Below are 13,469 nucleotides of genomic sequence, written 5' to 3' on the forward strand. Positions count from 1 at the left end.
CTCCGATGTAAAGGGGCACTCTTGTTATTAAAGCGGAGGGCCGTTTAAAAAAAAAAAAAAAGTCAGCAGCTGCAAACACTGCAGCTGCTGACTTAATCAGCCCACTTACCTGTCCAGGGAGCCCGCGATGTCGGCCGCCCGAGGCTGACCCGTCCCTCGGCTCTCGGGTCCCGGCGCCGCCATTCCTTGTAAGGGAAACAGGCAGTGGAGCCTTACGGCTTCACTGCCCGTTTCCTACTGCGCATGCGCGAGTCACGCAGCGCTTTGTGAATGGGACGCGCTGTGTTCTGGAACACACAGTTCCCAGAACACAGCGCGACCCATTACCCAGAAGACGCTGCGTGGAGGAGGAAGAGGAAGATTAGGATTATGTGCCTAGCAACAGGCACTTCTGGTAAGTAAAAAAAGAGATTTTTTTTTTTAGATTTTTAATATTTTTTTTTTTCAGGGTGGCCCTCCACTTTAACGTCATATGATTAGAAATGTTATTTAATAGCAAAATAGATGTATAGTTTATACTATAAAAAAACATTGCTGTGCGCTGCTAAAGTGTTCGGGTTTGACTTAAACAAAAGGTGGCAACCCTAGTTCCCACAAAGTAGCAAAAGTGTAATTTAGTGTCCAATTTGTCCGCCACAATATCGCAGTGCCGCTATAAGTTGCTGATTGCCACCATTACTAGTAAAAAAAACTATAAAAATGTCATAAATCTTTCCCATAGTTTGTAGACGCTGTAACTTTTGTGCAAACCAATCAATATACGCTTATTGGGATTTTTTCTTATTTTTTTAACAAAAATATGTATCATAATACACATTTGCCTAAATTCATGAAGAAATTCGATTTTTTTTTTTTTATATTGGGTATGTTTTATAATAGAAAGTGAAAAATGTTATCTTTCTTTTAAAAATTCAGTTTTTTTTTTAAAGGCAAAAAATAAAAACCACAGAGGTGACCAAATACCACCAAAAGAAAGCTCTATTTATCTATGTATAGCATTGCACGGCCGCGCAGTTGTCAGTTAAATTAATGCAGTGCTGTATCACAAAAAATAGCCTGGTCAAGAGGGGGGGTAAACCACATGCAGATGGCAAATGTGCAACAAATGTGACAAAATGCACAGTAAAAAAAAAAATTGTGTCGTTAAACGCCAGAAAATGTCCTGGAGCTTCCGTTGGCGCATTTTTATTTTTATGGCAGCCCATTCAAATGAATAGGCTGCTTTCACATGTAGAATGTGCATAAAAAAAGCAAGTACGGTGCGGCGGTGTGAATGGGGCTGATAAAAAGGTGAAAACGAATGTTTTATAATAATTGTTTATTTGGTCACCTCAAAAATAATTATCACCTCATTACATGACTAGTAGTACTGATATATGAACACTAGATGGCGAGCGAGAGAAGCCATTGTGGATGGCGGTGCTGAGGGGACATCTAGTGGCCAATTTTAATGCGTGAGAACTTTCTGAATTTAGCGGTGAAATCTCGCGAGACCTGGAGCTGGAAGTGGCCTGCAGCGCCGCCTTGTGTAGGCCCGGATCGAAGCCGGCTGCTGGCTTCTGTAGCGGTGCCGGTCCTCTCTCCAGCACACGTGTTGTTGGCAGCCGGCAGGATGAGTAGCCGGGTGTGTAAGAACTGCGGCTGTACGGACATTGATGTGGACGCGGCCAGGGGGGATGCGGTGTGTACGGGGTGCGGGTCGGTGCTGGAGGACAATATCATCGTATCTGAGGTGCAGTTCGTGGAGAGCGCCGGAGGAGGATCGTCCGCTGTGGGACAGTTCGTGTCCTCCGAGTGTGAGTGACAGGGGGGTTACTACATTGTATACAGGGGGGGGGTTACTACATTGTATACAGGGGGGGGGGGGTTACTACATTGTATACAGGGGGGGGGGGGTTACTACATTGTATACAGGAGGGTTACTACATGGTATACAGGGGGGGGTACTACATTGTGTGTGTATATAGGGGTGCAGAGACTGGTGACGGGGGAGGGTGCCCGGGGTGCAGGGACCGGTGAGGGGCGAGGGTGCCCGGGGTGCAGGGACCGGTGAGGGGCGAGGGTGCCCTGGGTGCAGGGACCGGTGACGGGCGAGGGTGCCTGTCTCTCTCTCTCGCGCGCATCCCTGTTCCTTCGGTGGCGGTGTGTCACAGAGACACCACTCTCTACCGAGGGCATGGCTGTTTACCACGTGATCAGCTTTGATGACATCATGGCCGATCACAGGTGGTACCACCCTACTTTTCAGGGCACGATCGGGAGCGCGCATGCACGACGGCGGGGTGTTCCTGGGAACACTGCTCGTCACCGACCATTGGCCGACGGCTGTTTACCACGTCAACAAACCGCTGTAACGAGATGTTACCGGGTTCTCCTCACGTACTGATCGTGTGTTAGGAGGAGATATTGCAGTAACATCTTGTTACCGCCTACACTGTACAACAACACACACTGATTGCCCCCCCCCCCCCGTAAAGAGGACCTGTCACCACCTATCAAAGTACCTGTCACAGTTCATCAGAGTACCCGAGTACCTGTCACAGTTCATCAGAGTACCCGAGTACCTGTCACAGTTCATCAGAGTACCCGAGTACCTGTCACAGTTCATCAGAGTACCCGAGTACCTGTCACAGTTCATCAGAGTACCCGAGTACCTGTCACAGTTCATCAGAGTACCCGAGTACCTGTCACAGTTCATCAGAGTACCCGAGTACCTGTCACAGTTCATCAGAGTACCCGAGTACCTGTCACAGTTCATCAGAGTACCCGAGTACCTGTCACAGTTCATCAGAGTACCCGAGTACCTGTCACAGTTCATCTGAGTACCCGAGTACCTGTCACAGTTCATCTGAGTACCCGAGTACCTGTCACAGTTCATCTGAGTACCCGAGTACCTGTCAGCCCAACAGAGTACCCGAGTACCTGTCAGCCCAACAGAGTACCCGAGTACCTGTCAGCCCAACAGAGTACCCGAGTACCTGTCAGTAGCCCAACAGAGTACCTATCGGCAGCCCATGCCTCATAGAATATACGTTGGGCTGTTTAGTTTCCAAAATGGTGTAATTTTGTGGGTAATTCCACTGGGCTGGTGCTCAAGGACCTTCAAAAGTGTGATAGGTAGGAATGAAATGAGATGTGTAATTTATGTTCAAACGCCTGAAGGTACTACTTCAGAGTTGGGCCTCTGTATTTCGCCAGGCTGTGTAAAAGTTTCACACATGTGCTATCGCTATACAGGCGGTCCCCAGGTTACAAACAAGATGGGGTCTGTAGGTTTGTTGTTAAGTTGAATCTGTTTGTAAGTCGGAACAGGTAAAAAACATTTTTTAAACGTAGCTCCAGCCCAAAAAACTATTTTTACGTTTTTTGGATAGCACAAGGAAGGGATAACACCTCTGTAATGTTTGTTTTTCTGCCTGTGCCCCTGATCAGAAAATTTCACCTCACTTTCTGTCCCAATGACAATTGGATTTTGAAAAATTTTGGGTTGTTATGGAAACAAGGATTAGTGATAAAGCTTCAGTGGAGGTGCCTTTTTGCCATAATAACTCTTACAGGAGTGAATTTCCCGTCCTAGGGGTAGATTTCCTCTCACTTCCTGTTGTCTCCTTCCTGTTTGTAAGTAGGTGTCGTTTGTAACTAGGGGACCGCCTGTATTCAGGAAGAGTAGCAAAATGTGTTTTTGTTTGTCATTTTTGCTATATACATGCTATGTGTTGGAAATATCTTTAGGCTGGGTTCACACTGCTGCGGGGGGAGATCCGGATGTGATTCGCACAGCAAATCACATCCGATCTCCGTAGCACTGCGAGTTCAGCCATACAGATAGTATGGCTGAACTCGCAGCTGTCCCGCAGCAAACTCGCACAGGACCCTTTTTTGGGTCCGCAACGGAATCGGATCGCATGGGGGTTCACACCATGCGATCCGATTCCTGTGCGAGTCGGCAGATCGCACTGCGATATGCCGACGGATCTGGGGGTGTCATTAACATAACATTGACACCCCCAGCCGTCCGCATAGGGCAGTGTGAACTGCCGGCGGGAGGTATGCGATGCGGGAAAACGCCGCGGATTCGCGGCGTTCCCGCATCGCAATAGTGTGAACCTAGCCTTATAAATTTACAAATTTGTGTAAAAAAAAAAAAAAAAAAAAAAAAAATGCGGTTTCATTTTTATTTTTTTTTTCCAAAAACATCTGGGGAAAAAAATGAACCTTTCAAAAGAATCGTTCTGCCTCATAGATTATACATTGGGGTGTTTGCTTTCCAAAATGGGGTCATTTTGTGGGCAATTCCATTGTTCTGGTGCTCCAGGGCCTTCAAACGTGTAATAGGTGGTTGAAAAATGAGATGTAATTTGTGCTCCCAGAACACCTGAAAGTGCCACTTCAATGTTGGGCCTCTGTATGGCCAGGCTGTTTAAAAGTCTCACACATGTGGTATTGCCATACTTGGGAAGAGTAGAAGAATATAATTTGGGGTGTAATTTGTTTGCATATGCTGTGTGTGAGAAATAATATGACAAATTTTTTTTTTTTTTTTTTTTTTTTTTTTTTTACAAAATCTTCATTTTGCAAAGGATTGTGGGAAAAAATTACAACGTAAAAAAAAAACTCACCATGCTACTTCCTTAATACCTTGGAATGTCTACTTTCTAAAAAGGGGTAATTCGGGGGGTATTAGTACTTTCCTGACTTTCCTGACTTAGGCCGTGTTCACACTGGTACGACAAACGCTCGCACATTGGGAGCTCATGTCGCATGACGTGTGAAAATCAATGTTTCCCTATGGGAATCCGTCTTAACTGGTCCGACACAAGTCGGTCCGACTTTGAAAATGCTCCCTGTACTACTTTGGTCTGACTTTGATCCTACTTCAATGACAGTCAATGGGCTGAAGTAGGATCAAAGTTGGATCCTTGTCCTAACCATCCGACTTTGGCATCCGACATTGTGTTATTTCCTGCCCCATGCTGTAGTAGAGGTCGACCGATATGGGTTTTTCTCTGGCCGATGCCGATGCCGATATTTAGAAATCATGGCGGCCGATAGCCGATATATGATGCCGATTTTTTTGGGCCGATATGTTAGGCCGATTTTATTTTATTTATTTATTTTTAATCCCCCTTGATCTAACACACCTTTCCCACTGGGGCGTTTTTTAAGGCGCTTTTGGGCTAAAAATAGCGCCTGCAAAATGACTCCCCTGCAGTCTGTGTGAAAGACGGAGTGCTTTCACACTGAGGCGATGCGTTGGCAGGATGTTAAAAAAAAAAAAAAAAGTCCTGCAAGCCGCACGTTTGGAGTGGTGTATACCGCTCCTCCACCACTCCTGCCCATTGATATGAATGGGCACCACTGCCAAAGCGCATGCAATGCGATTTGGCAGCGGTGCTTCATGGGCGCATTTAACCTCTTCCTTGGCCGCTAGCTGGGTTATATGTGCCCCACTAGCAGCCAAATAGCACCGCTAAAATGATGGTAAAGAGCCGCTAAAACTTGCGTTTTACCATCAACGTCTGCCCGCTCCAGTGTGAAAGCAGCCTTCATAAGTGATACAGAAAATTTCTTACACTTAAAGCGGAGGTCCACCCTAAAATGGACCTTCCGCTCATCGGATTCCTCCCCCCCTCCGGCGCCACAATTGGCACCTTTCAGGGGGGAGGGGGGTGCAGTTACCTGGATAATCCAGGTAACTGCACCCACTTCCGGGCTAGCTCTCTGCGGAAAGGGGCGTACATTACGCCCCTTTCCGCAAGTGCCCGCCCCCTTCCGCAAGTGCCCCGCTGCCTGCTGGGAAACGCACAGATCCCAGAGGCAGCGGGGACCGTCCTCATTGCGCAGCGCGGCTCGCGCATGCGCAGTAGGGAACCGGGAAATGAAGCCGAAAGGCTCCATTTCCTGATTCCCATACCCAAGATGGCGGCGGCAGCACTCGAGTGTCGATCTAGAGATCGGCTTCGGGTGCCGACATCGCGGGCGCGCTGAACAGGTAAGTGTCACTATTTTAAAAGTCAGCAGCTGCAGTATTTGTAGCTGCTGGCTTTTAAAAAAAAAAAAAAAAAAAAAACGCGGAGTCCCGGCGGACTCCCGCTTTAAACATTTATTAAACAAAACAAACCTCCAATCAGTTTACTTGTATGTATGATCTAGATTAAAAAAAAAAAAAACCTATATATTAAATAAAAACGGGTAGTCAAAACTTTTGGACAAAAAAAAAAAAAAAAAATGGGCTAACTTTACTGTTTTTATTTTATTTTTATTTTTTAAATGGTGTATTTTTTTCCCAAAAAATTGCATTTGAAAGACCTCTGTGCAAATGCCGTGTGACATAAAATATTGCAACAACCGCTATTTTATTCCCTAGGATCTCTGCTAAAAAAATATATATATAATTTTTGGGGGGTCTAAGTGATTTTCTGGCAGAAAATACAGGATTTTTACTTGTAAGCAACAAGTGTCAGAAAAGATTTAGTCTTTAAATGGTTAAACTGAGAACTTCTACACACAGAGATGACTTCATTCATTCAGAAGTGTAAACATTGTATCATTTAGTTCTTTTCTTGGCAGTCTGCCCAGAGAGGAGGAAAGTGTTGCTATGACGACTCAGGCAACTCACACTGACTTCTTACAGAAGTCATTTCAAAGTCCCGCTGTAGAATCGGCTTTTTATCAACACAATCGGCCGATGCCGATTATTTAACCACTTGCTTACTGGGCACTTAAACCCCCCTCAGTCCCAGACCAATTTTCAGCTTTCAGCGCTGATGCACTTTGAATGACAATTGCGCGGGCATACAACACTGTACCCAAATGAAATTTTTATCATTTTTTTCCCACAAATAGAGCTTTCTTTTGGTGGTATTTAGTTACAGCTCAGAGTTTTATTTTTTGCTAAACAAACAAAAAAAGATGCAAAAAAAAAAAAAAAAAAATCATGTTTTAATAGTTTGTTATAAAATTTTGCAAACGGGTCATTTTTCTCCTTCATTGAAGTGCGCTGATTAGGCGGCACTGATGGGCTGCATTGGTGGGCACTGATGGGCTGCATTGGTGGGCACTGATGGGCTGCATTGGTGGGCACTGATGGGCTGCATTGGTGGGCACTGATGGGCTGCATTGGTGGGCACTGATGGGCTGCATTGGTGGGCACTGATGGGCTGCATTGGTGGGCACTGATGGGCTGCATTGGTGGGCACTGATGGGCTGCATTGGTGGGCACTGATAGGCATAGTTAAGGCGGCACTAATAGGCACAGATAAGGCGGCACTGATGGGCAAAGATGGGCACAGATAAGATGTCACGGATGGGTGGCACGGATGGGCACTGATAGGTACCACAGATAGATGGGACTGATGGGCACTGATAGGTGGCTCTGATAGGTGGCACTGCTGGGCACTGATGGGCGGCACTGCTGGGCACTGATGGGTGGCACTGGGGTGCAGCACCTTTGAGGCAGATTGTGGGCACTGTGGGTGGCACTGTGGGCACTGACGGGGGGCACTTTTGCTTTTACTTTTACTTCAGGATGGCACTGCGGGAGGCAGGTGGGCACTGGCAGGTGGCAGGTGGTCCCTTGTATTGATGGCCGTGATCGGGACTGATGTCCCGATCACGGCCGCCGGTGATCGGCTTTTTTTTTTCTCCTCGCGGAATAATAGCCGATTACCGGCTCCGTTCTATCACATGATCAGCTGTCATTGGCTGACAGCTGATCACGTGATAAGGGGTCGGGATCGACCCCTTGCACGGATCGGTGATCAGGCGAGTCTCATGGACTCGCAGATCACAGAGCGCGCCGCGCGCGCCCCTCAGGGGGCGCGCAGGCCGCTCGTACACGGGACGACGTCAATAGACGTAGTCCCGGAAATGTAGGTCCGCGCTAATGCCGTCATTTGGCAATAGCGCGGATCCCAAGTGGTTAAAAAACGGCAAATATCGGCCGATATATCGGTCGACCTCTATGCTGTAGCCCCTCCCATTGTGTGTTAGTTTTGATAGTACAACTTGTCCTTTGACCAATCTGAAAAGTCTGACCAAAGTAGTAACCTGTTCATGAAAGTCAGATGGATGTAGGACTGATGTTTCAGAGCAAAGTAGGATGAAAGTCATACTACTGTTGTGCAGTATAGTGTGAACCCAGCCTTATGCCCCATACACACGATGAGATTATCGGACGAATGATTGTCCGTTTTTTATTGCATGCTAATCTCAGATCGAATCTGATGAGTTTACTAAAGTCACGAAAATTCCCGCACGACAGAAAAAAAATTCGGAAGTGATGTCATGTGTTGTAATGCATTTGTATTGCATTTTCAAACGATAGCTGTACTGATTAAACGAAAATCGTACGATCTGGCATCGTACGAAAAAAATTTCCGTGCATGTCCGATAGAATAATATCGGATGTACTGTCCTAATCGGCTCTCGAAAGCTCTGTACTAACGATCCGATTATCGTACGATCGCTTCGAAAGCGGTATTTTCCGTACGATTTTCGGATCGTGTGTACGGGGCATTAGTGTCTCAAGAAATGAGATACACCTGATGTACTGAAGGCCTGATCAGATGTGTTCATTTTTCAGTGATTGGCACCATAGTTTGTAGACTCTATAACTTTCACAAAGACCAAATAATATACACTAATTTGGGTTATTTTTACCAAAGATATGTAGCAATGTAAATTTTGGGCAAAATTTATGAAGAAAAATTACTAATTGGCAAAATTTTATGACAGAAACGAAAAAGCATTTTTTTTTCACAAAATTTGTGGTCTTTTTATTTTTTTTATTTTTTTTTTATTTATATTATAGCACAAAAAATAAAAAACCCAAAAAAGCGTGACGGAGGAAAAAGCTATTTTTTCCATCCGTCATCGGATCGGGTGACGACGGACCGCAGTCCCCCATAGAGGAGAGCGGTGCTGTGACAGGTCCGTCCCTGCGCAGTGTGCAGAGACAGACCTTTCATCTTCCTGCTCAGCGGAGGTCGCTCCCTAAAGGAAATTGTATAATGTTTGGCCAACTTTAGTAAATCAACCCCATTATGGCAACTTTCACACTGGGGAGTTTTACAGCCGCCTGTAAACTGCCTCTTCTGCAGCCCCAGTATGAAAGCCCAAGTGAAGGAAAAAGTCCTGCAAGCAGCACCTTTGGGGCAGTTCGGTGTATACACCTCTCCTAAACTGCCCCTGCCATCAAAATCAATGGGCATCATTTTGCAGGCGATTCAGCAGCAGCCCATTTAACCCTTTCCTCGGTCACTAGCGGGGGTTAAAGTGGTTGTAAACCCTTACAAACCACTTTGACCTACAGGTAAGCCTAGATTAAGGCTTACCTGTAGGTCCAAGAAATATCTCCTAAACCTATATGGTTTAAGAGATATTTGCCCGAAAACAGGCACCGCTGTCTACGGCGCATGCGCCGTAGACAGCAGCGTGCAGGCGCACTGAGCGTGGCATTCTCAACAACGGAGCTGCCGCGCGTGTCAGCTCCCGTGCGCATGCGCGGGAGTGACGTCATCGCGGCTTCGCCAAATGACAGCAGCGGAGCTGCGAGACCCCACCGAGAAGATGGATGCGGTCACATGACCTGACACATTTATATCAAAACAAGCAAAGCTGAGTGTCATGGATTGTACAAATACAATTTTTCATAAATAAAGTAGTAAAAGTTACAATAACTTGCATCCGGGCATAAAACCATGAGAACCTTCTGCCGCGAAAATCCAGATGACAGCGACCATTGCTTGGTAGGTGGCCAGCATCAGAAGATGCTGGAAGGAACACTGGACAATCCTTTGGAAATTATTCAGTATGGCTGCATTTCCTTTTTATTGAAGCTTCATATGACAGTTGGTTGACAGATGGAGCAGGGGACACGCAGAGGTAGACGCGTTTTGACGCATCACGACTAAGCGCTAACGCTTGCATGAAACGCATCTACCTCATTGTTTTTTAAAAGCAGCGGCGAGCCGGCTGATCTCACAGGTTTGCTAATCTGACAGAACACTGACACGCAGCACTGTTCTGTCAGATTAGCAAATTTGGGAGATTAGCAGGCTTGCCGCTGCTTTTAAAATTGAACATCTAAACAGAGGGATTTTTAAATGCTGTATTTCACTATATAAGCTCAGTTTACTGTTAAAAATAATTGTGAAATGCAAGACTCTGGTGGGAGTAACAAGATATCCGCTCGCTGTATCCTTACTGTGGACAAGTGCGGGGTGTACCAAGATAGGGGTGACGGAACGTCACTTCGGTTACAAGTTTTGTTGGGTTGCCTAATCTAAAGAAACACTGGCTATTTCAGCTGTCAGTGGAGGAATCCCGCTGAAAGAACCAAGTCTGAATGTATCGGTTTCAGGTATCCGAGCATTTGCATGAGTACCAATACTTGTGCAAATGCTTAGTATCGGCACCGAGATCGGTATCGGCGCATCACTAATTCCAGGTACGGATAGTTTATACAACATTAAATTGGTCTAAAACACAAAAAACAAATGTTTGATTAAAAACCAAACACTAACAGCGCTAAATATTAATTGCAAGAAAAATTTTTAATTTTTCATTACCATGCATAAAATTGCATCACAAACTCATAAAATCGCATGCATAAAAAAATTAAAAATAAATAATAATGAAATAAATACTGCTCCTGCTACATACACCACGGTGAACTACCAGTCCATATAACATTTAACAACTACGTGCTCCAGCTTATATAGCTGTGTAGCCACACAGTGTCCAACCAATTCCCAAAAGTGTACACATACTCCATGCGGCTATAGAGCAAACCGGCTGGCAGTGAGAGGCTGTGCTCTGTGACGCTGTGATATGCTGTTTTAAAAGTTTTTTTTTTTTTTTTTTAATGTAAGTGCATGGAGTATGTGGGATATTTGGTTTTTGATTTAATAAAAGGTATAACACTATTGGAGCCTTATATTTATCCTTTCATGCTTCTGACGTTCATGAGACCATTGGGATCAGTAGAAGAGTGGTGAGCTGATAAAAGCAGTGAAACATCCTTGATAAGAGCCTTATTGCATAGACCCTCTGGTAAGCGGCCACCTAGGGGATAGTGCACATGGTGTGAACGGTGACAGTATAGAGCAGAAGGAAGAGATACTCGCACTTTTGGGAATTGGTTGGACACTCTGTGTGGCTACACTCCTCTCTATCTATCCCAAGGATACATATGGACGCTGTTAATTATCGCATGAATTCTGTTACACACTCAAGATAGCTATATAAGCTGGGGCATGTAGTTGCTAAGTATTATATGGACTGGTAGTTCACTGTGGTGTATGTAGCAGGAGCATTATTTATTTCATTATTATTATTTATTTTGAATTTTTTTTATGCATGCGTTTGTGATGCAATTTTATGCATGGTAATGAAAATTTTAAAATTTTTCTTGCGACTTTAATATTTAGCGCTGTTGGTGTTTGGTTTTTAATCAGACATTTGTTTTTTGTGTTTTAGATTGGAATTTTATGATAACAGCAGCTGCAGGGATAGGGCATATACAATCCATTTAGCGCTGGGTTCAGGAATACTGAGTTGTTTCTGAAATTGTGTTTGTATATATTAAATTGGTCTAGCTTGGACCAATGTAATTGATGTGTATACCATACCTGACCGATGCCCCTGGAAGGTGGTAAGCACAGATAGGCGCTGCTACTCCGGTGATCACCACTTGTTTCCGGTGTCCTATCATATACTGTCCCCCATCGGATAGTGTCCGCTGTGTACTGCGCATGCGCAGTACACAGCACACACAGATTCCGAAGATACCCGAAGATGAACGGCGCGTGCGCCGTGAGTCCAGGTTCTATCCGCGCCATCCAAGTGGACATAGAGTTGGAATATAAAAGAGCCGAGCCTGAAGCGTGGGGAGCAGCCCTCTAATTTTCACAACCCTATGTCCGCTTGGATGGTGGGGCTACCACCTCCACTCACGGCACATGCGCCGTTCATCTTCGGAGATTTTCCGAAGCTTCGTCTGCTCCGTACTGCGCATGCGCAGTATGGGGCGGACACTATATGATGGCAGGACACTATCTGCCAGAACACCGGGTCTCATGTCGTGATGTCACCACTTAGCCTCTTCACCTCATCCAATCGGAGAACACTTTGCATTCATTCAGAAAATGCAAGACATTCTCTGAATGGTGCCTATGCTGAGCAGCTGCCCTCCTCTGTTCATAGTACATCAGACCGCCCACTTTGCACAGGATCTGGAAGAGCACCGGAGTAGTGCTGTTTATTTCCAGCTTCCAGGGGCATCAGCCAGGTATGGTATATTCAAAGTTACAGTGCTCCAAGCTGGACCAACATAACTATGTATAAAATATCCATATCTGGAATTCCTTAAAGAGGGATTCCGCCCAAAAAAAAAATATTAAAAGCCAGCAGCTATAAATACTACAGCTGCTGACTTTTAATAAATGGACACTCACCTGTCCCAGGTTCCAGCGATGCCGGCAGCCGAGGCCGATCGACCGCTCGGGCCTCGGCTGCTGCCGCCGCCATTCGAGGTGAGGGAATCAGGAAGCAAAGCGAATCGGCTTCACTTCCCGGTTCCCTACTGCGCATGCGCGACCCGCAATAGGAGATCTCCGCGCTGTCACTGGGACCCGTGTGTGTCCCAGCAGACAGCGCGGCAGGGCAGGAAATGGCGTAGACTCCCGTGGGAGTCTATGCCCGGAAGTGGGTGAAAATACCTGTCTTTGACAGGTATCTCCACCCCCTCCCCCCTGAAAGGTGTCAATTGTGACACCGGAGGGGGGGGGGGGGGTTCCGATCAGCGGAGGTTCCACTTTAGGGTGGAATCCCGCTTTAAAGTGCTAAAATGTGGAGATGTGTGCACGTGTTGCAGATATATACATTTTTTTTTTTTTTTTTTCTTTAACGCACGTGGGTTTGGCTATGGTTGGGTATAGATTTGTAATCTTTCTTCCTTATTTGTTTATGGTTCCCACAGATGTCTGTTTAGGATTTGATAAGATCCTATTGATGGGCAGCACAGTGGTGTAGTGGTCAGCACTTTCGCCTAGCAGTAAAAAGGTTAGCTGGTTTGAATCCCAACCACGACACCACCTGCATGGAGTTTCTCCCTGTGCCTGCGTGGGATTCCTCCAGGTACTTCGGTTTCCTGCCACGCTCCAAAGACATGCTGGTAGGTTTATTGGATCCTGTCTAAATTGGCCCTTGCGTGTGTGTGTGTGTATATATGTATATGTATATGTGTATATATATATATATATATATATATATATATATATATATATATATATATATATATATATATATATATATATATATATATATATATATATATATATATATATATATATATATATTTATATATATTTATAAATGTGCGTTGGGGGCCATAGATTGTAAGCACCTTTTGAGGGTAGGGTCTAATGTAAATGTATAATATATATGTAAAGCACTGCGTAAATTGA

General features: G+C 45.3%; 1 protein-coding gene across 1 annotated transcript in view; it reads left to right on the forward strand.

The window, feature by feature from the left end:
• Positions 1-1,495: 1,495 nt before the first annotated feature.
• The window catches only part of BRF1 (BRF1 general transcription factor IIIB subunit), a 623,639-nt gene continuing 611,665 nt past the window's right edge, over positions 1,496-13,469 (forward strand). Inside the window, exon 1 of the mRNA XM_077464483.1 lies at positions 1,496-1,796. Within this exon, the coding sequence (XP_077320609.1) occupies positions 1,613-1,796 (184 nt within the window). The 5' untranslated portion in view covers positions 1,496-1,612. The remainder of the gene's footprint in view (positions 1,797-13,469) is intronic.

This window comes from Lithobates pipiens, unplaced genomic scaffold, assembly GCF_037356315.1.
Source record: "Lithobates pipiens isolate NorthernLeopardFrog02 unplaced genomic scaffold, aLitPip1_a1.2 Scaffold_30, whole genome shotgun sequence".
In the NCBI taxonomy this organism is placed as follows: Eukaryota; Metazoa; Chordata; class Amphibia; order Anura; family Ranidae; genus Lithobates; species Lithobates pipiens.